The 21,627-nt window shown below is 37.6% G+C and overlaps 1 protein-coding gene across 3 annotated transcripts; it reads right to left on the bottom strand.

Annotated features, from left to right (window-relative positions):
* Nucleotides 1–338: 338 nt before the first annotated feature.
* On the bottom strand, nucleotides 339–20,312 carry LOC135735763 (uncharacterized). 3 transcript variants are annotated; one of them, XM_065254289.2, is made up of 21 exons: nucleotides 20,217–20,312; nucleotides 20,006–20,115; nucleotides 19,562–19,667; nucleotides 19,389–19,482; nucleotides 18,221–18,377; nucleotides 17,908–18,091; nucleotides 13,882–14,004; nucleotides 13,750–13,803; nucleotides 13,532–13,651; nucleotides 12,187–12,345; nucleotides 10,388–10,441; nucleotides 10,240–10,282; nucleotides 9,848–10,064; nucleotides 7,938–8,017; nucleotides 7,689–7,796; nucleotides 7,509–7,589; nucleotides 4,502–4,606; nucleotides 4,234–4,346; nucleotides 1,710–1,832; nucleotides 1,432–1,480; nucleotides 339–479 (listed from the first exon to the last, which is right to left on the bottom strand). In XM_065254289.2, the coding sequence occupies exons 1-21, from the start codon at nucleotides 20,249–20,251 to the stop codon at nucleotides 387–389; spliced, it is 2,208 nt and encodes a 735-aa protein (XP_065110361.1). In that variant the 5' UTR covers nucleotides 20,252–20,312; the 3' UTR covers nucleotides 339–386. The 3 variants fall into 3 exon arrangements, with proteins under 3 accessions (XP_065110361.1, XP_065110362.1, XP_073670490.1); XM_065254290.2 differs by having other exon boundaries at nucleotides 17,914–18,091; XM_073814389.1 differs by lacking the exons at nucleotides 20,006–20,115; nucleotides 20,217–20,312 and having other exon boundaries at nucleotides 18,221–18,436; nucleotides 19,562–19,579.
* Nucleotides 20,313–21,627: the final 1,315 nt, after the last annotated feature.

Genomic DNA, 21,627 nt, shown 5'->3' with positions numbered 1-21,627 from the left:
ATTATTGATCTTAAGTGATTTGTATGTTGTCCTGCTGAATGTAATTATTCGTATTTAAAACACTCCACACATTTAACACAGCAATCAAAGTGCAGGTAACATAAGAAAAAAGAAAACAACCTTAAACATTTTTTAAACAACCACTACTAAGGCTTGTGACCTTTGACAACATCTCTGAAAGAACGTAATGCATTTTTTTTCTTGAATATGTCAAACATTATAATAAAGTCTTTAATTTTTACAGTATTGGAAATTCTAAGACTGAAAACCCTACACAATTATATTAGGAATATTAACCTTGAGAAAAAAGGTCACCTGTAGAAAACGATGGACAAAACATCGATTTGGGCCAAATATAATCCCTAGAAAAACACAACAGTAAACATTTATACGGACTTATATGGTAAGGATGTGGGCACATGGCTGATGTGTTGAATTTGTTGCAGAATCTGATGTTTTTCATTATTAAGACTAGCTAGCTGAAAGACAAAAACAACAAAGCATGATTACAGACTTGAAACAGATACAAAAAAAAAAACAGTAAAACCTTAGAAACATGTATTAAAGGGACACTTCACTTTTTTTTGAAAATATGCTCATTTTCCAGCTCCCCTAGAGTTAAACATTTGATTTTTATCGTTTTGGAATCCATTCAGTCGGTCTCCATGTATGGCGGTACCACTTTTAGCATAGCTTAGCATAATCCATTGAATCTGATTAGACCATTAGCATCACGCTAAAAAAAAATAACCATGGAGTTTGGATATTTTTCTTATTTAAAACTTGACTCTTCTATAGTTACATGGTGTACTAAGACTGACATAAAATTCAAAGTTGCAATTTTCTAGGCAGATATGGTTAGGAACAATACTCTCATTCTGGCGTAATAATCAAGGACTTTGCGAAAATAGTCCACTTACTAACTTTCAATGGCAAGGGACTATTTTCGGGCAGTGCGTAAAATCATTGCGCCTCCTGCAGCCATGTTACGGCAGCAAAGTCCTTGATTATTACCCCAGTTTGAGAGTATAGTTCCTAGCATTTTCTGCGGGTCTTAGTACACGATGTAACTACAGAAGAGTCAAGTTTTAAATAGGAAAAATATCGAAACTCTTTGGTTATTTTTTAGCGCGATGCTAATGGTCTAATCAGATTCAATGGATTGTGCTAAGCTATGCTAAAAGTGGTAGTGCCAGACCCGGAGATCAGCTGAATGGATTCCAAAATTGTAAAAATCAAATGTTTAACTCTAGGGAAGCTGGAAATAAGTAAATTTTCAAAAAAGTAAAGTGTCCCTTTAGGTGTCATGGGATCCATTATGAATGAATGTGACGCAATCACAAATCTTTTCACTATTATTAATGAATTGGTGTGAGGTAAACTTAAAATTGAGATTACATCAAGACATAAATAAATTGAAGATATTCTTACACTACATTCAAGATGCACTCTCAAGCCTGTCTGCCAGGGGTAGCGCCCTCTAAAATTACAGACAAATAAAACAATTCAATTTTATGGTACGTTTGTTCAGTGGATTCAAGAGGTCATCATGTTCTCAGGTTTATCAGTATTATCTAAATTACATACATATTCAATACTCAATCACAAATCATCTTATGATGGGTATAAATATCTACAAAATGATGTAATGAGGAGAGCGTGAGTGATGTATCATGAATACACACCAAAGATAAACTGTGGTTACTTACTCATTCCAAATTGCAAGTAATTTCTGGATGCCATACGTGCTGCCGGTTAGGACCACGTTGTTGTCCAGGAAATAGAGGCAGAGGAAGTAGGAAATCAGTGAATGCTCCGAATCACCCCATTTACTATGGTGAAAAATAAATGTAGAATCAAATTTAGCTCATTTGGTAACGCATTTGGGCTCGATTCCCAGGAAAAACACAGCGATGGGTGCGTCTCAATCAGCTCTCTAGGTTGTGTATGATCATGTATACGTTTTGTGCACTGGTAAGGACCCTGGCTCACTACAGATGGAGAAATGGGTTTTTTTCATCTTAACGGGTAAGACATCAGAAACGTGATTCAGGTAGTTTAATCAAACGTTGCAGATGTACTACTTGTTCAGAGACTACATTTTTTCGGATATTTGACTTCTGTTGATGTATAATGACAAATGTGTTCTGATGCGGTGATGGACAGACACCCAAATTCATCCACGCAGAGTAGTGGCACGAAGCACAACACACGTACGGAAAATTAATCCAGGAATAACTGCAATTTTAGGTCTAAAACAGAGATGGCGATAGAGAGGCTAAAGTTAAAATGATAAGCTTTAAAGGGACATTCCGCTTTTTTAAAACTATGCTCATTTTCCAGCTCCCCTAGAGTTAAACATTTGATTCTTACTGTTTTGAAATCCATTCAGCTGATCTCTGGGTCTGGCGCTAGCACTTTTAGCATAGCTTAGCACAATCCATTGAATCTGATTAGACCATTAGCATCGCGCTAAAAATAGAGTTTTTAAAACTTATTTTAAGTTAAACTTATATTTGTCCTATTTAAAACTTGATTCTTCTGTAGTGACATCGTGTATTAAGACCGACGGAAATTAAAAGTTGTGATTTTCTAGGCAGATATGGGTAAATACTATACTCTCATTTTGAGAGTCAAGTTTTAAATAGAAGAGTTAAGTTTTAAATATGAACAATATCAAAACTCTATTTTTTAGCACGATGCTAATGGTCTAATCAGATTCAATGGATTATGCTAAGCTATGCTAAAAGTGCTAGCGCCAGACCCGGTGAACAGAATGGATTCCAAAACGGTAAGAATTAGGGATGCACCGATAGGATTTTTTGGGCCGATACCGATACCGTTTTAAACAGACAACTTCTGGCCAATACCGATGCCGATATTAAACACTTGTATACAATACTATACAGTTGGTCTATTAGCTAGTTTATTTCTGCATCAAATTATTTTTACTGAACATGGATTTGATCTTATTAACATTCAACTGACCAACATAATAAGAGAGACACAAATTAAGCTAAAACAAATATAATAAGACAACATGACAACGTTCAAAGGTGGTTTTTGCTATCATTTTATTAACAACATTAACTCATTTTTTACATATAATGGATTTCTTTATGCAGTTAATTAATAAACAATCGGTATCGGCCTTTCTCGTGCTATTGCCGATATGCCGATGGTTTCAAATTCATCAAAAATCGGCCGATAAATATCGGCGGACGATACATCGGTGCATCACTAGTAAAAATCTAATGTTTAACTCTAGGGGAGCTGGAAATGAGCAATTTTCACAAAAAAAGTGGAATGTTTTGTCTACTTTCCCGGTTGCTAAAAAAACTCTTAAGCCTCTTAAAAGTCATCGTCCATACTCCTAACAATTTTGACCTTAAAGGAATAGTTTACCCTTTTGCCATATTAAACTATGTTATTACCTCAACCTAGACGAATTAATACACACCTATCTTTTTTTCAATGCGTGCACTGTACAGCGCGTTGTGAATGTGTTAGCATTTAGCCTAGCATCCATTCATTTCTATGGTACCAAAAAAGTTTTATTTTGTGGCACCATACTTACTGGTATAACTCCTCATGTAACAGTCTTTAAATAGGGAAAACACGGAAGTGTTTGGTGGCTTCCCTGTTTGGTACCATAGGAATGAATGGGTCTAGGCTAAATGCTAACACATTCACGATGCGCTGCACAGTGCACGCATTGAAAAAAGATAGATATGTATTAATTCGTCTAAGTTGAGGTAATAACATAGTTTAATATGGCAAAAGGATAGACTATTCCTTTAAGACCTCTTTTAAGGGTTAAAATGCTTTCCGAATAGATTTTAGTTGTACAGCTTAAAAAAAGTCACATGGTTTTTCTCCCTGGTTTTGTGTTGCTTTGGGGGAAATTTTGAGGAATTAATGTTTCAGTGTACTGAAAGGATTTTGCAAATACAACGACTCCCAGAACAATGTCCTGACTACAGCTGATTGAGAAACACGCGGTGTAATGTATAGCTTAAATGCACAGCAAGTCATTTTGTATAAAAGCATCAACCAAATGCGCAAATGTTAGCTGGGCATGTTTGTGTAAAAAGTCTGATAAATGATTTGTTCGCTAAAAATGTCTTTCATCAACACTAACTGTATAGTTATAGGACCATATAACATATCGGGTGACCTCTATAACTGAAAAATTCTCCTCATTTGACATGTGCGCAGTGTGTGAGGAAATACCTTTGGCATTGCTTTTGACACAGTTCATCCAAAACACTGCACAGGACAAAGTGCAGCACATCAGGTCTCACCAGAAGGCCACAGAACAACCAGCGAAGAGCCCAGCGGTTGAACTGAATGTAAAATAAAAAGGTTTTAATTACTAATATCTGTATTTCTAAATATCTGGTCTACCGATATGAACACATTTTATACTAATACTTCACTTAAAGTACAGCCTTAACTTTGTGTAAAATTTTAGGTAGAGAGGTAAAGAGAAAATAATCACCCTGAACGTAAAGATGACAGCCAGGATAGGGGTGAGCTTTGAATGAAATATTCGGAGTACCAAAGCCTGAGTGGCCAGCAGCAGCCTTGCCTGGTCAGGATATCCCTAAAAAAAAACAGTGTTCCCACACTTTAGTTAACTTCAAATTCAAAGACCTTTCAAGGACTTTCCAGGTCCAATACCCTCAATTTCAAGGACTAAATGTGGGGACATAATTCAAGTGAGAGCAAGGTTACATCATGTTACCTTTTAAGAAACATTGTTACAGTTCCCTTTCGAGGGAACTCGCGCTGCGTCACTGCGGTGTAGAGTTCTCAACGGGTCGGGCCGGCCCGACAAACCCGACGGGACGGGTTCGGGTAAAAAATATAAGCAAATGAGTCGGGTCGGACCTCGGCTTAATCTTTTACGCTTTGTGAAAAAATTATTAATCATTACTGCTATTCACGGTAAAGAAAGTCTGGTCTGGCTGCTGCGTGCATCACAGAGAGGGGCGGGGGATAGCAATAAGCTCCGGCGCGGATCAGCAACGGATTCAGACCGGAGCTGCCGGCTTCAGAGCGGATCCGCCCCGGAGCTTATTGCTATTAGTGTTGGGCGATATGCCCCATTTTGAGATCGTCCTATCGTCAGCCTGTGAGATCGGCGATACACGATAGTATCGGGGGGGGGCGGGGCAGTAGTTTACTCATTTATTTATTTGTTCATTTATGACAAGACTTGATTGGTGGAAAAAAGATCAAGAGCAACACCGTCATGAATGCATCTTTCTTAAAACTAATGGCATTAATCTGAGCGCGTCATTAAAGCCAGACACTCTTTGCGTACCAGAGAGCGAGAACAGGACACGCGCTGGTTTTAACCCTCTGCGCGCTAACAACCTCTCTAGTGCAAGGAAATGTCAGAGATAGGGCTGCTCAATTATGGGAAAAATCATAATCCTGATTTTTTAACACGATTACTTAATGACTGTAAAAACATGCACCTGCGCAGACCCACGCAGCGCACATAAAAATAATTAAATGCATTTGTTTAGTGCTGTTGCAGAAGGTTACACGTGTCAAGCAGTGGTGCTCTCAGAGGTGCCTTTTTAAACACACTGGTCCAGCGGAACACAATCATATTTTAAACACGAGGGATGTATTGCTAAAACTCCTTGAAAAGCATATCATAAACAGGATTACTATCTGACTTCAAGTTCAGACAGAGCGCAGCCCTCTGCACGTAACTTACGAGAGAGTGGCGCCAATATGCAGCGGGTTATATTTTAAACAAAAGGAATAGTTTGCCCCAGCTCTCATGAAACGCATTAAACCGCACAAATACATAAGGATTACTACTTTAGTTTATGTTTAGACTTCGGACAGATGCGAGAGCGCGTGCATGTGAGACAGAGGGAAGCGTAGCTGCTCATCCACGCGCTGGATTTAGGTGCTAGAACGAGTCCGAGACGCGCGCATTAAGTGCATCTGCGTGCAAGAAGGAACTCTCTCTCTACAAGCTCTTACCGTAAAGTGAAGCACAAACCCTCATGCGAGGAAAAGCATGCAAAACTATGATGATGATAATAATAACAACCATTCGCCAACTATCGTCATGACTATCGCCATGAAAGCCTGCCATTGGCGATATGTCGGACGATCGTCGATACACGATACTATCGTCTATCGGCACAACACTAATTGCTATCACTGCGTGCACGCCTGTTGTCTGGAGAAGAAGAGACGGAGAAAAGTAAACACAGGTGAATTCACCGTTGCTGGCTACTACAGGAGGAAAAGCCGCTGGTTGGGTACATGTTTCAGTTCTTTTTATTTATTATTGTGTCATTTTTATTTAAGGCATATTTATATAGCCTATATTTAAAGTTTATTGTTTCAGTTGTTTGTATTGTTAAAAGGCGTGAACATTAAAGCTTGATTTGAATTCCCGTCTGCTATTCATGATAATAGCCTACGTGTATGAGAAAAAAAAGGCAGGGGGGGTCGGGCCGCGATTCGGGTTCAGACAGATAATTCACGTTAATGTGTCGGGTTACATCGGGTCCCGGCTTTAAAAGCCACGGGCCGGGTCGGGTTGTAATTTTCAGGCCCGTTGAGAACTCTACTGGCGTGACACTTTGGGGACGCCTCCAAAATATTGATGTAAAATATTTTATTTGCTAATTTTTAACAAATGCAGACCTTCTGCAAGGTACTTTCGGTTTAAAAAGCCATGAACATGCTATTTGGTTGAATCATTTGAAATATAATGTCATATATGTTATTAAAATAAATATTTATATTTAACTTTCACCGCCATTGACGAGATATCTCGTCAATTAAGAGAAAACGCTTCCCCGCCAATGTTGAGATTTTCCGTCTTTACGCAATACCGCTATTATCCACCTTCCGCAACTTTTAAATCCCGGAAGTATTGCCCTATGGCAAGCTGCTGCATGTCCGTGTCAGTTTTAAAGATCGCTCTGAATGGGATCTCTATGAAAAGTCTGTCATAAAAATGGAATTATCTCTGCTTTTTGCTCAAAATGTGGTGTTTTTGCAGAAACCTACCCATATTCAAAAGCTGATTACAAAAGAACCACTGAAGGTAGGATGAAACGTTTTTTTTTTTTTTTTTTTTTTGAAAGCAGAGGGTTTGTTCTTTCATTTGGTATATTGTATGTTTATATATTTAAAGAAGAACATTTTCTGGAAGGCATTAAACTTTGGTGAAAATCATGAAAAACGCTGGCGCTGGCTGGCAACTTTTTTTAAAAACGCTGGCGGTGAAAGAGTTAACTTTTGTGTGATATTAAACTGTCCCTTTAAAAGTGATTTGCAGCATCTGGGTTACAGTGTGTTATTAGTTTTGAGTGGTTGTTATCTGTGAATATCAACTTTTTTTAAAAACGCTGGCGGTGAAAGAGTTAATCTGCCAATATTTGGCATTTAGAGATCCTTAACGTCAGCCAATGTTCTTTCTGTGAATGGGCCTTTAGACAAAAAACAAACCCAGTTAAACTCACATTCTCAAATGCTTTGGGAATCTGTAATCGGGAAGTGGACGACAGCTCGTCCAGAATTGCACTGGAAAGGCTTCTTGTTGCCTAAAGAGAAACACATAAGCAGGTCCGCATTATAATGTTGCTTGAGCCTCTGCATACAGACACAACACAACACAAAGCCCTTCACACAAACACACTTACCATTTGAAAGGTCATATCGGGCTCCGCATAGAAAGCAGCGACGACGAGTCCGTCCGGAGCGATGTGACTGGAACTGATTACACTGAGTAAATACATCCAGCTCTCCGACTACAACAAACAGACACAGCCCTCATAACACACAAAACACGAGAAAAGTTGTGGCTCTCGTTTTCTAATCATTGTGTATTACTAGTTGTGTATTTAGTTACGTAAAGAAGAATTTATTTGAAAACCATTAGTTTTACCTACATCTGCAAAAACAGCAGTGTTACAGTCCAAAACTCTCAAAGCAAACTTCAGTACATCCATCAACTTCAGCAAAGTTGATCCTTTGGTGAAAGCAGAAAACATTCATATAGAATAATCATGACCTTAGTTCAGCAGCACCTGAATGTTCCACAAAACAACAACTACATGACGTGATCTTAGTAATTGGAAAATTTGGATCTGTAGGTAATGTTTGAATCAATGCACTTTTTTGGGGGCTTGAAAGTCATGGACCCTGTTTTCTACCGCTATTAACTCTTTCCCCGCCATTGACGAGATATCTCGTCAATTAAGAGAAAACGCTTCCCCGCCAATGATGTCTTTCCGCAATACCGCTATTATCCACCAGGTGGCTCCCTTCCGCAACTTTTTAAAACCGGAAGTATTGCCCTATGGCAAGCTGCTGCATGTCCGTGTCTGTTTTAAAGATCGCTCTGAATGGGATCTCTATGAAAAGTCCGTCACAAAAATGGAATTATTTTTGCTTTTTGCTCAAAATATGGTGTTTTTGCAGAAACCTACCCATATTTAAAAGCTGATTGCAAAAGAACCACTAAAGGTAGGATGAAACGGTTTTTGTTTGAAAGCAGAGGGTCTGTTCTTTCATTTGGTATATTGTATGTTTATTTATTTAAAGAAGAACATTTTCTGGAAGGCATTAAACTTTGGTGAAAATCATGAAAAACGCTGGCTGGCAACTTGTTTTAAAAACGCTGGCGGTGAAAGAGTTAAAGGATTAGTCCATTTTCTTAAAAAAAAATCCAGATAATTTACTGACCACTATGTAATCAAAAAATTTTGATGTCTATCTTTGTTCAGTCGAGAAGAAATTATGTTTTTTTTTTTTTTTTTGAGGAAAACATTCCAGGATTTTTCTCATTTTAATGGACTTTAATGGACCCCAACACTTAACAGTTTTAATGCAGTTTAAAATTGCAGTTTCAAAGGACTCTTAACGACCCCAAACGAGGCATAAGGGTCTTACTCAGCGAAACGATTGTCATTATGCACTTTTAAACCACAACTTCTCGTCCATCTCCGGTCCTGTGACACGCTAACGTGACCTCACGTAATTGCGTAATGCTGTGGAAAGGTCACGTGTTACATATATAAAACGCACATTTGCGGACCATTTTAAATAATAAACTGACACAAAGACATTAATAAGTATCATTCGACATACAACAACATCGGAACGGTCCTCTTTCTCCACACTTGTAAACACTGGGGCGTAGTTTTGCTTACATCATCCGTGACCTCTTGACGTGATGACGTATTATGTGAGGTCGGCTGGCGCGTCACATGATCGGAGATAGACGAGAAGTTGTGGTTTAAAAGTGCATATTTTTTATTTTCTTGTCAAAAATGACAATAGTTTCGCTAGATAAGACCCTTATGCCTTGTTTAGAGGGATCGTTTAGAGTCCTTTGAGACTGCAATTTTAAACTTCATTAAAACTGTTAAGTGTTGGGGTCCATTTAAGTCCATTAAAATGAGAAAAATCCTGGAATGTTTTCCTCAAAAAACTATTTCTTCTCGACTGAACAAAGAAAGACAACATTTTGGATGACATGGTGGTGAGTAAATTATCTGGATTTTTTTAAAGAAAATTGACTAATCCTTTAAGCTTGAGCAAGAACATTTTCTAAAATAACTTTAATTGTGTTAGGCTGAAAGATGATGAACATGTATCTCGGATGGCTTATGGGTGAGTAAATCATGGGGTAATTTTTATTTTTTGCTCAACTATCCCTTTAAAGCTTACCTATATTTGCTTTCTGTTGTTTTTGCTTATGTGAAATTTGAAAGTTGATTTAGGTAAAAGCATCTGCTACTTAGAGCGCGATACGTACAGTTTTTATATGTAAATAAAAATGCTTTTTATTTCATACCTTCAATGGGTGTCCACTCAGTTGCCAATAAATGATCTGGCACGATCATATTGACGGTTCCTGAATCAGCTTGTTGATTTTTTATAACAGGGGCGTGGCCTGACGTGAGAACTCTGAGGAAACCTCTGAATTGTGCAGGTGTGAGTCTGGAGGCGGGGCAAGCGGTACCGGGCATTGGCGATAGCATGGCATTCACTGCACCAATGTATTCTCCAACCTACAGAATACACACAAACAACACAAAAGAAACCTCATGAAATTATTTGTTTCAATGATGATTCGATAATAGCCTATAGGTCCATTTTATGAAGATATTTCTTTATTATTAACAGTATGCATGATATAATAAACAATAATATTCAAAATTACAAAAGATAAAAAAATTATTGTACCTTGCATAGATAGAGGGGAATCAAGTCTCTCAATTTCTCTAGCCTAAATACAAGGCATCAACACAAGATTGACACACTATTAATAAAAATAACAGTATTCTGCATTAATAACATCACAGCTGGTTCATGTCATGTCAGTGTCACTCACGTAGGGCTACTGAAGCATTTAACAAGCTTGAGATACCGAGCCAGCTCACGATACCTAACACATACAACAGAAGAGGTATATAACATTAAAATCCTCAATAACACATTTTTAACATTTAAGTAGAAAGTCTCAAAGTAACAAGACCGAAATTTTTTTATTATATATAGGCCAACAGAGAACCTGAGTTTTATGTTGATGTTTCCTCAATTTGGGCCATCTTTGTTTCTACCACCGCAAGCAGAAATGTGTATGCAAGAAATGCAACACAGATTTTTTCTTACCTGACAGAAGGAGTAGGGGTGCACGGGGCAAAAACTCACGCAGGGTTAGTTGTAAAACAAACTGTTTACATTGTTGCACAAGGTTGAGCGTTTTGATTTTCCGGTATTTTTTTCACGCTGCCAAAAGACGATCTCCTGCAAACTATTGTATAATGTATAATGTTTTTCCGAGAGTTATTGATGAACGAGTGTTTTGGTGGCATGTAAGTACCTTTTTTCAATATATATTTTTTTCGGTTTCTAAGTGGGGTGTGTAAGATACCAAATCCAATGTCATGTCATATTAATCAGTGTCTTGTTGACTAAAACATAGCATCGTTTTGAAATATGTCTGCAGCTCTTAGCAACTTTTTTGGTGGGCTTGAAAATAATTTGACCCAGCGCTGTGTTACAACTAACCCCTCAGCACTTACGATATGAAAATAGCTAACGTTAGCATAATTCTTGCCGTTGTTTTAAATAGGCTACACACGAAATAAATGTACCTGTCTTATCAAAAATCGTGTCTCAAATTTATTTTTGTTCATATCTTTAATATTGATTGAATAAGGTCACGTCAAAGATTGAAATCATAATGAAATGAATGGCTAAAATCAGAATTTGATGCTCATTACCTCAGTATTTGATTTTGAAACTTTACTATGGTTATTACAGACTGGGTCACATATAAAAAAAATTTTTGTCATAAATGTGCTGCTTTTTCTGACATATTTAGACATTTGTATCCATTTATAATTGAACTATTTTTAGAAAAGGGCTGGATGAATGAATACAGTGTGGATATCTGTCTATTATAGACAGATATATAAACAATATCCCCTTCAAGTATATAGAAAAAATAGTGTTGAAATATTTGCCTGCAAACTTAATTTTTAGCAAGTGTTACAACTAACCCCCTGCCTGTTACAATGAACCCCACCTATGGGGTAAGTTGTAACGTTTACACTTCTGTCACGTTTGGTGTAATTGTTCAAGAACGGTAAGTACTAGAAACAAACTTCAAATTATCATTTGTTGCAGAGATGTGTGTGTTGCTTGTGTAAAAATATAATTAAATCAAACTCAAATATGTTCTGAATGATTGAGCCAAAACCAAAAAGCGTTAGGTTGTGCCCCGCTCTCCCCTACTAGCAGACCCTTTACATTGCTTCTGGTCCTCATAGTTAAATTTTTGGATAAATGTGCGTCAGGCTACGCACAGCCTATGATGTAGGTCCTAAGTAGTTGTATAAATCACTCTTATGGCAGTTGCTGTCTAACCAATTTTTGTATATTTCTACTTGCTGTATGTAAAAAAAAGCATCCAGGTTTGGAATGAGACACGGTCAACTTACCCAAACTTGTATTTTTTGATGAAATATTACTTTGAAAAATAAGCATTAAGCTCAAAATGCATAAAACTTTGTAAATAACGGACATTCGAACTCATTGGGCCTACAGTATATGACAATGTAACGTAAATTGTATGGTATTATTAATTAACATCAAAATATCAAACTACATTCAAAAAGAAATTACTTTTTGTTTTGTTGAAGTTTACAGACTCTAGCTTGGATCACCCCCACAGGTTCAGACAAGATTTCAACCCTTCGACCTTTGACGTGTCTCTCTCCAGTGACGTTCTGACCTTTCATCACGGCAGTGAGCAACGGATCGTCCCATGGTAGCACGTTCAGACTGCGGTCAATGAAAAGACAATTTAAGTCATTATAACATTATATTTGACCAGTCAGTAGATTTTAACAACTGTATAAAAACACACTTTGCTGACTAAACTGAATACATCTGTAACAGGAAGTGACCTATGCATGACTTCCTACAGTGTTGTGTTTTTTCAGTGGGACAATAATACATTCAATACTTTCCACAGCTCTTTCAATACTCCAAGCCTTGTATCACTTTACATTATTTTATATTTACTCTTTTTAGCTATACTGATTGAGGTTTATACTGACTTTACATTGAAGTTTAGAAATGTTTTATAACTTTCTGTGAAGCAGCTGCATAGTAAATTGTAAACATCTAAAACTAAATATTATAATCTAAATAACAAATAACTATGAGAGTTATGTTTTTAGTAAAAAATTCAAAACAAATGGCTAAAGGACACAGAAACGAGCACAAATGGACAGCTGTAATTGAGCCTTTTGGTGATTATGCAATTGTGCAGCCATACAATATTGTGTTGTTACACTTAAATGGTTGCTTAAGTGACTACAAATATTATGCAAATAATATACCAATGCATTTTAAAAATCCATGTTCGAAAAAACTTATTGTGTTATACTTGTGTTATTATGTTGTGGCACTTGTAACTTAGGTTGACTGTAAACCAGCTGGTACTTTTTTGGAAACTCATGCCCCACTTCCTTTTCTAGTCTTACTAAGCATTTTAAAGCCACAAAATAGCATCACATGTAAAAGAAACTATAACCCATGATCCCATGTTTCCTGTTTTTCCAAACTGCAGGTTATTTTGTTGAATTTAAATCAAAATTAGCTCAAAGTCCTGTTATAGGGATATCAAAAGCAAAGGTACTTCAGGACAAAGTCAATAGTTAAAAATAAAATGAACCATGTCTAGTTCTCTGCACATACTTGCAGTAAATACAAAGTTCCTGTAAACAGAAAGTTGCGATTGACTTTCATACTGTAACATAGTCGGAGGGGGGCGTCAAACTGATGTCATCAAAGAAGGATCGCCACAAGAGGGCAGAAGTAGATTTTCAGATTTTGATTAAAGTTTTATGAGGGCACATACATTTTTAAAGAATAATGACCCATATGGAAAAATTGTTAATAATGAAAACTGGAATATTCACGGGGACTTGTGATAGGTCCATGAGCGTGCATCTGTTGTTACCTTCTTGGCAATGTGGAGTTGGAGGGCAGAGGAAGCCTCTGGTAAAATAACTGGAGCTGCTTTTTAAAAGAATAGGAAAATTCACAGTCGACTAAAATCTTCCACACCTTTGTCATAACTCTGAAAGATAATCCCACAGACACATAATTTATCAGAAAGCGAAATACGAATGAGACGCTTCAATATGCACAAAATACAGTTCTTTAATATTACTGTACCTCCATAGCAGCATCGACACCGTGTCAGACACGGCTAAAGCAGCGTGTGTGTTTCTGCAATGCAGACGTGATATGTCAAGATCATATACAAGAAAGAAGTTAACCACAAAAGTGTAAACATGCATGTTTTACCCAGGAGCAGTGTGACTGATGAAAAGCTTGGCTGCCCCTAACAGCATGACAATACAAGCTTTGGGATTCTGTTTCGCTGCCTCTTGCAAAAACATCTGGATGTGTTGACTCACAGAAGTATAACTACAAAGAATAAAATACTATTTTAGCACAGCATGAACTTGGACACATCATCGATTAACAAGTATAACTGAAATACTTAAACACAACCAACAAGTGCATGCACAAAACATTAAGAGCCAAGTGCACTTAAAGGACAAGTTCGGTATTTTAGACTTAAAGCCCTGTTTTCAGATTGTTTATGGTGAAATAGAATGGTTTTGACTGAAATTTCGACATTTTCGGCTGCCCTGAGAATTTTCGCGTGTTTGTGTTTCAGCTCAGACCTCTATAATGGCTTTATAGGTGCACTGGAACAATCCTTCCTAAAATGCATTAAACTTTCGTTTACAAAGACGTGAAACTCACCGAGTGGTCAGGGGTGTTCACTGATATGCTCACACAAAAATCGCTGCAAAAGACGCATTCCAACAGCTGTTTTAGCATTCGTTGTTAACTTGTGGACCTATTTTCCCAAACGCCTCACACCCGTACATTCTTCCGCTTAGAGCTTGAATAATAAACACTCCAGCCCAGGTGGTGGCGCTAATCCGCCTTTGCCAATTGCAAGAATAGAAACAAAGTTCCCGGCGCGGAGTAATACCGTACCTCACAGGACGTCTAATACAGTCAATGGAGTTGGTAAAAACTACGATAAAACCTGTTGGAATGCGTCTTTTGCAGCGATTTTTGTGTGAGCATACCAGTAAACAACCCTGACCACTCGGTGAGTTTCACGTCTTTGTAAACGAAAGTTTAATGCATTTTAGGAAGGATTGTTCCAGTGCACCTATAGACCCATTGTAGAGGTCTGAGCTGAAACACAAACACGCGAAAATTCTCAGGGCAGCCGAAAATGTCGAAATTTCAGTCAAAACCATTCTATTTGACCATAAACAATCTGAAAACAGGGCTTTAAGTCTAAAATACCGAACTTGTCCTTTAAACTTTCAGACACAATGATGAAGCTACATAACAGTCCCTCCAGAAATATTTGATAATGTGATTGCATGATTCAATGCATAATCAGCCAAAGTCTGCATAATTTTATGCAAAAAATAAGCAGGCTTGGATGATTTCATAATCCCCGCATTTTTGTTTAAAAAAAATCACATACATCTTAACAGAAAGTTGAAAAATTATGTATTTACTTCACACATGCGCAGCCATATCATCCCTGTTGTTATGGGTAGGGCTGGGACGGATGTAATTACCACCGCGGTGTAGTGCGCCCCGCGGTGGTGTGCACCTCACAAATTATTCAAAATATAAAGTACAATCTCGCCCAGTGAGATGTCTTCAGGTTCGTGTTAACTCAAACAGCCAGCAGACGCGGAGTTAATGTGCTATTTGCAAGGGTAGGCAACTGATATCAGTGATGACCCGCTGGCTTGGGGGCGGAACAATGAGGAAAGATATTGGCCGTTTCAATCCAAAGACTGTAGTTTCATGAGTGGAAGTGCTACAATAAACACAGATATTGCCAACGAAATTGCCAAGCACATACGCACAGTTGCTTTACGTGATCGCGCCGCTTTCCTCCTCTTCAAAGCGCGTGGGCGCTTCAGAGCGTCTTTCGTTGCCAAGTAACCTAAGCATTGCTTGACGCTGTGGCGAGCACCCACCGGCAGAGAAAGAATTTGGCGTCTATAATACGCACGTTTGTTAAGAACTGTATATCTGATCATCGTTTACATTTTCATATTTCAAAATACATGTATGCATTATGTATAAGACCTATAAGCATCAATGTGCACGTGCGCATACATGCATGCCCCCCCCAAACACACACAATCTATAACCACCGCACCACCGCGTTGAATTTGTCCATTACCACCACAGTGGTAAAAAACGGCCACCGTCACAGCCCTAGTTATGGGAATGTTAGGAAGTGACATAATTATGCGACGTGAACATCAATGAAAAGCTGCAAAAGCTGCAAACAGTTTTTGCAAGTTCACTCAGTTTTTGCAAGATCACTCGATTTCATCGCATAAAATTGTATAAATATCCGCAAGATCAATGATTTTTGCATGCAACAATCACAAAAAACCTGCATTTTTCTGGAAGGACTGACATAAGATTAGGGGTGGGGGTAAAATTTGATTCTTAGATGTATTGCAGCACAAATGCGACGTAATGATGTCACACATATGCTAAATAGTAGTGCTGTGTTCAAAATATCGATACGACGATACATCGTCATGGACGCCTGACGATGCGCGCATAGATACAGCACCTTCCGTATCGATTCGGAAGCACTTTTGAAAGTAACGTGACGAATCGCTGTTGATCCGTGATCCATTTGGAAAGGACGCACGTGTCCTGTGGAGTACGTAGAGTTAAAGGTAGCGGAGTATACTTTCACTTTGCGTGTCTGTCTCGCTGGCGCACGTGTCTGCATAGCGAGCCACATACTCCCGCTCTCTCTCTCTCTCTCTCTCGCGCGCGCGCGCTTGTGTGTATTTAAAATCAATGAGTTCAGTATGAAAGCGCAGAACTTAGCCTATACTACTGCAAAGGGCTTTATTAGCCACTCTCTTATACAACAGAACTAACGCATTTGAGAAGAAACACGACAAAGATTTGCATGTGAAAAGTGTACGTCTAGAGAAGAGATACAGAGCTACTTCAAACTATAGCTGTCACATTAATAATCTGATTTCTACTAAATAGTATTAACTCTGACTGCATGTTTATAGATATATTCATTGATATGGAATAATTAAGTGAGAGACAAATATAATGCCTAGAGTAAAAAAAACATAAGTACTAACTCTGGGATTTTAAGCATTTCTATGTTATCCCAAAAGCTAACAAATGAATGGCAAAAACACAACTGTTACAACACTGCTTATTCAATGTACAATAAACAGATAATAATAATAATAATAATAATAATAATAATAATAATGTTACTAAATTCTGAACAAAAAATGTAATTCAAAATAGTCTTGTATCATGATGCGCATCGTATCGGGACCCTTGTATCGGGATACGTATCGTATCGGGAAATTGTTGGCGATACACAGCCCTACTAAATAGTATGTTGAGAATCGGTTCTGGATTGAATCGGAATCCTAAGCTGCGTTTACACCAGCCGCGGGTGATTTACATTTTAAGTCAATGCAAAGACGCGATTACACGCGGATTATTATCCTGCGGCGCGGTATACGCGAAACGAGCGTTGCCGCGGGAAACGCGTGAGTTGAAAAATCGGAACTACAGCGAATTGCTGCACCGCGTTAACCAATCAGGACCTTGCTGTAGTAGTGACGTGATTACAGGAAGCGAGCGGAGTGGCTAAGTCTCCGCGTCGCAGAAGCCCCTCCCATGACGCGAATTTCCGCGTGAATTTCTCGCGCGAGGGTGAACTCAAATGTTCAAGGGTCAAACTACGCACGAAGTGCGTTTTTGCTATGGCTATTGCTATTGCTGTGGCTGGTGTAAATACAACATAAGAATCCATTCTGAATCGAATCATGAGGGTCCAAACGATACCCACCCCATATATGATATTTACAAGTTTCCCGGAAGACAAAATAGCAAACAATTATAAAACATAAAAACATTTGACTGAGAAAATCATTGATCATTTAAGTAACAATGCACAGCACCAAAATTGCAAGCGCATGTAAACTTTTGAATTAGATTATTTATGTAAATTCAGCTAGTATTGTGAGCAATACACCAACATACAGTATTTAAGAGTAATTGCTTATTTGGGTCAGTACTAAACAAGAAACCAAAATGCAGTTCTTTTTCAATTTAATATTATTGTGCATATGATTGTGATGATGAAATTTGTGTCATGCACACCCTTTTTTTGTATATGAAATAATACTTTCAAAAATAATATAAAATACAAATAAAATGTTAGTACATTACGTATTTTAAAAAATATAAAGAAAGATAAAAGGAGCTTACTCGTACTGTAAAAACTTTAAGTGATGTGTCTGACAGCCCTTGCATCCTGTGACGGACGAAGTCCCCTTATTGGTTCGGTGACAAGTGCACCGACAGCTCAGCTGTCGTTTTGGATCATCACACCCCATCAGAAATGTTGCATACTTGAGCGACAAACTACCAGCAAAGTTCTTCAGAGATGTCTCTATGACACACACACACACACACACACACACACACACAATGAGAATTTAGTTCTGGCACAGGTGATCTTACATATATGACAGTCAGAGAAAATAAATCCTTGAGTGTAAGCGAGCGCAAGAGAACACACCGGCGTTTCGTAGGTCCGAATCCATATCCAGTGGGTCAAAAGTGAAGTTGATCTCGTGCAGATATCCCATGAGGCTTTTATCCCGGAGCGTCTTCCAATACACGCTGTGCTTATGTGCATTACAGTGGCAAATTCCAGGGAGGATCCAGAATTGACACTTTCGAACAAAAACAAAAAAGTGGGGTTAGCATTCAATCGGATGGCACAGAGATGGGGCTGGAAGTGAAGAAGAAGAAGAAGAAGAAGAAAAGTATAAAGCCTGGATCATATTATGTTTTTACGTGTACGTGAGAGTATGCACATAGTCGAACACACAGTCTTGCCAAGCAGATATATTTGACTAGTAGGTGTACACAGACGTTAAACTAGGGCTGCACAATAAATCGTATGTGATTTTCATGCGCATCTCGTCAGTAAAGCCGGTTACTTGATACTGTAAAGCGCAATCACTTGCTTTCAGATGAAGTGCCATTTACTACACAGAGCCATAGTTCACTAAAAAGCTAAGCAATATCCAATTCATAATCGGGTATAAATTGCCTGCGATAATGAATGGGATACTGTCTAGATTACTGATGAGATGCGCATGATAAAAACACATGCGATTTATCGTGCAGCCCTATGTACAACGCATTTGCATTCCGACAAAAAGCAATGCACCTCCTGGGCTACATACTACTTACTGCTGTATGCACATTCATACAAAAATTTGGCAGAAGTGTTGTACATTGTGCAATTAATCGTTTTTGCATTTTCAATTTAAATAAAACATATACAAAAACAAGATAATTGCGGTAAAATAATTATTGTGCACTTAAAATATATTGCGTGCCGCGGCACCATTATCTATGGTCCTGTTGTACAGTGAGAGAGGTTCAAAGACAACAGTTTTCTCGGTTTTGCGAGCAAAGATTGTCTACGATAGTTTTTTGACAGTGCCAACAATTCAGCATGAACAAAACGCACAGTGTGTTTGATGCTACGACCTGTGAACAGGTATTTGTTTACCAGTAGCGCATGCTGATGATGACGTTGCGCTAACGTGGGTCGCAGTTGTCACAGACCACGATTCCATACGTTTTTTCATCATGGTAGTACAGTCTACATGCTTGTCGTACCCAAGTTTAAACACATGTATGTAATACAGCTGTTATTAGTGTAAACTCACCATAGAGGCCGGTTGATCACAGATATAGCAAAAACACTGCTCACAGTGCTTTGCATTTTCTTGTAGAGGTCCGAAGACATCCTGTTCGGCACGGCTAGAACAAAAACACAAAAATACTTACAAAAACATACAGATCCAGGTCCTCCACATAAAGCCATCACATTGGTACTAACTTGAATGGCAGGGTGCAGTCATATCTTGCATGTGGGAGCACAGTTCCTGTCTGGGCATAAGTTATTGCCAAATCCTCATCTACTTGCTCAATATGCTTTGAAATTTCTGAGATTAGAACAAAAACAAAAGAGAAACTGAATCACATTGCTGTTGTTCGTGATCACATTTATTACCACTTATTTATTGCGTTATTCTAAATAAAACTATTTGTCTGTCCAGCACAGCACGTGTTAACACACCCTATCCTAAAGTGCTTTGGTCATAACACCAAACCAACTGGTATTTGCTACTGCATAGTGGTACACCATGGTATTTACATTCATTGCCTCCAAAGTATTTGCCAGCTGTTGTTTGTGCGTCTATTGTGCAAAACAACACGACATTTCCATGGTACACTGGTAAAACATGGTAATATCATGACAGTGTAACTGTTAGTTTCGTACCTGTTTGTTTTTCTTCATTTTCAACGAACAACACCGAGGAGTCGTTGAGCGTCATGGATTCTTCGTCATCGTCATCGCTTAAAATAATGATCGGTATGTTTTCTCCCATCCTACAAAACATGATAGACGATGAGAGTCGACCTACTTTTGAAAAATCGTGTCTTATTTGTGCAAAAACATTAAACGAGTCATGTATTTGTTTGAAACTTACGTGATTTTTACCATAACACCTCCATCACATTGCATAGTGAATGCGCGCTCGCGACCTCGTGTTCGAATTGGCGCTTCGTCTGATCACGTGACTCTGACAAAGCGGAAATGTTGGTGATTTTTTTTACCAAAGGAAAACGCAAACACTTAATAACTAACGACGTCAAGTTAGGGAATACAGAAGGAAAAATTACAATAAAATAAAAAAAATAAAATTATGCAGTTCGTTATGAAGCTTTTTGTTTTGTTATCGAGCATATCATTTTTTATATATATAATCAATAGAAAATACTAAACAGTCAGTTTTAAATTTAAAGTGTTTTTGTAAACGATTTTATTATATATAAAAAAGTAAAAAAGCATCTATCTAGCGGCTAACTGTTTCTAACTGTCGGCCCACTAGGGGGCGTAAGTGATTTAAAAACAAAACAAGCTTTATAAAAGGGGGGGGTAGAAAAGCTTTAGAGTATGAATAGATACAGAATAAGTGTGAGATTTTTTCCCCTCATGGCATAAAGAACAAAGTACATTTTACTTCAATGTTTATTACAAGGATAGTAATGCTTAATATTTTTCATCAAAAAATTATTAAATAAAAGTTTTTTTTTTTCTTTGAACAATAGTAGCCTACTGCTAACTATTTCTCATAAGCTTTAACAATTTAATTGTTACTACTGAGAAAATGTCTACAAAACATATTAAGCATGCAGAGAACATGCAACCCTTGTAAAGACGTTTCTACAATATTAAAACTTTTTCAATATATTTACAAAAAGAGAACTTATTAGATGGCACGGTGTTTGTTATATTAATGTAAATCTGTTTTGATGCATTTACTTGATATTTCTCAATAAAATCATAAGAATATAAATATGCACAGTTGCTTACTAAGTATGTCCTTATAAAACCAAGCAGGGAATAAAATAAATCTAAGAGTTGATAATATTGATTATTAAAAATTATATGATCAGCTTTCATTACTCAACAGCTTGCTTGAGTTTGAAAGCTTCATAGTAAAAAGTGCAGCGTGCAAGTTTAAATCAACTAAACCTCCTATTTGACGTTTTTGACTAGTTGGCATAACTTAAAAACAGGTTGAAATTATTTATGAAATTATTTCTTATGTTGATATAAAATCACCAGATTGTAAATCACTAGAAAGCTAAAATGTGTATTTCTTAATCTTTTTTAAAATCAAAGAACCAAACTTAACTCTTTAGTTTTTAGCCATGTTTAAATGAATTTAGACAGCAGATGTTTGCCCATAACCTTACAAAATCTTTATTATAATAAAAAACAAAGTATCTGAGCATACAGTACTACAAAGAGCAAATTTCCAAACTATTTATTACCTCAAGTGTTGCATTCAGTTTTCAGCTAAATATGTCTCAAAGCTGAGAAAACACACACTG

The sequence above is a fragment of the Paramisgurnus dabryanus genome, chromosome 4 (assembly GCF_030506205.2).
Source record: "Paramisgurnus dabryanus chromosome 4, PD_genome_1.1, whole genome shotgun sequence".
In the NCBI taxonomy this organism is placed as follows: Eukaryota; Metazoa; Chordata; class Actinopteri; order Cypriniformes; family Cobitidae; genus Paramisgurnus; species Paramisgurnus dabryanus.
Note: the sequence above shows the minus strand (reverse complement) of the source record. Positions and strands in the feature narration are given on the sequence as shown.

What these genes read in the sequence shown, in the direction of transcription:
- LOC135735763 (XM_065254289.2), bottom strand. Translation starts at nt 20,251, where the DNA reads ATGCAATGTGATGGAGGTGTTATGGTAAAAATCAC. An exon ending in AAACTTCAACAAAACAAAAA is followed by an intron (nt 10,442 to 12,186) that starts GTAATTTCTTTT and finishes TGTATGTGTTAG; the next exon opens with GTATCGTGAGCTGGCTCGGT. An exon ending in CCGATATGACCTTTCAAATG is followed by an intron (nt 7,590 to 7,688) that starts GTAAGTGTGTTT and finishes GTTTCTCTTTAG; the next exon opens with GCAACAAGAAGCCTTTCCAG.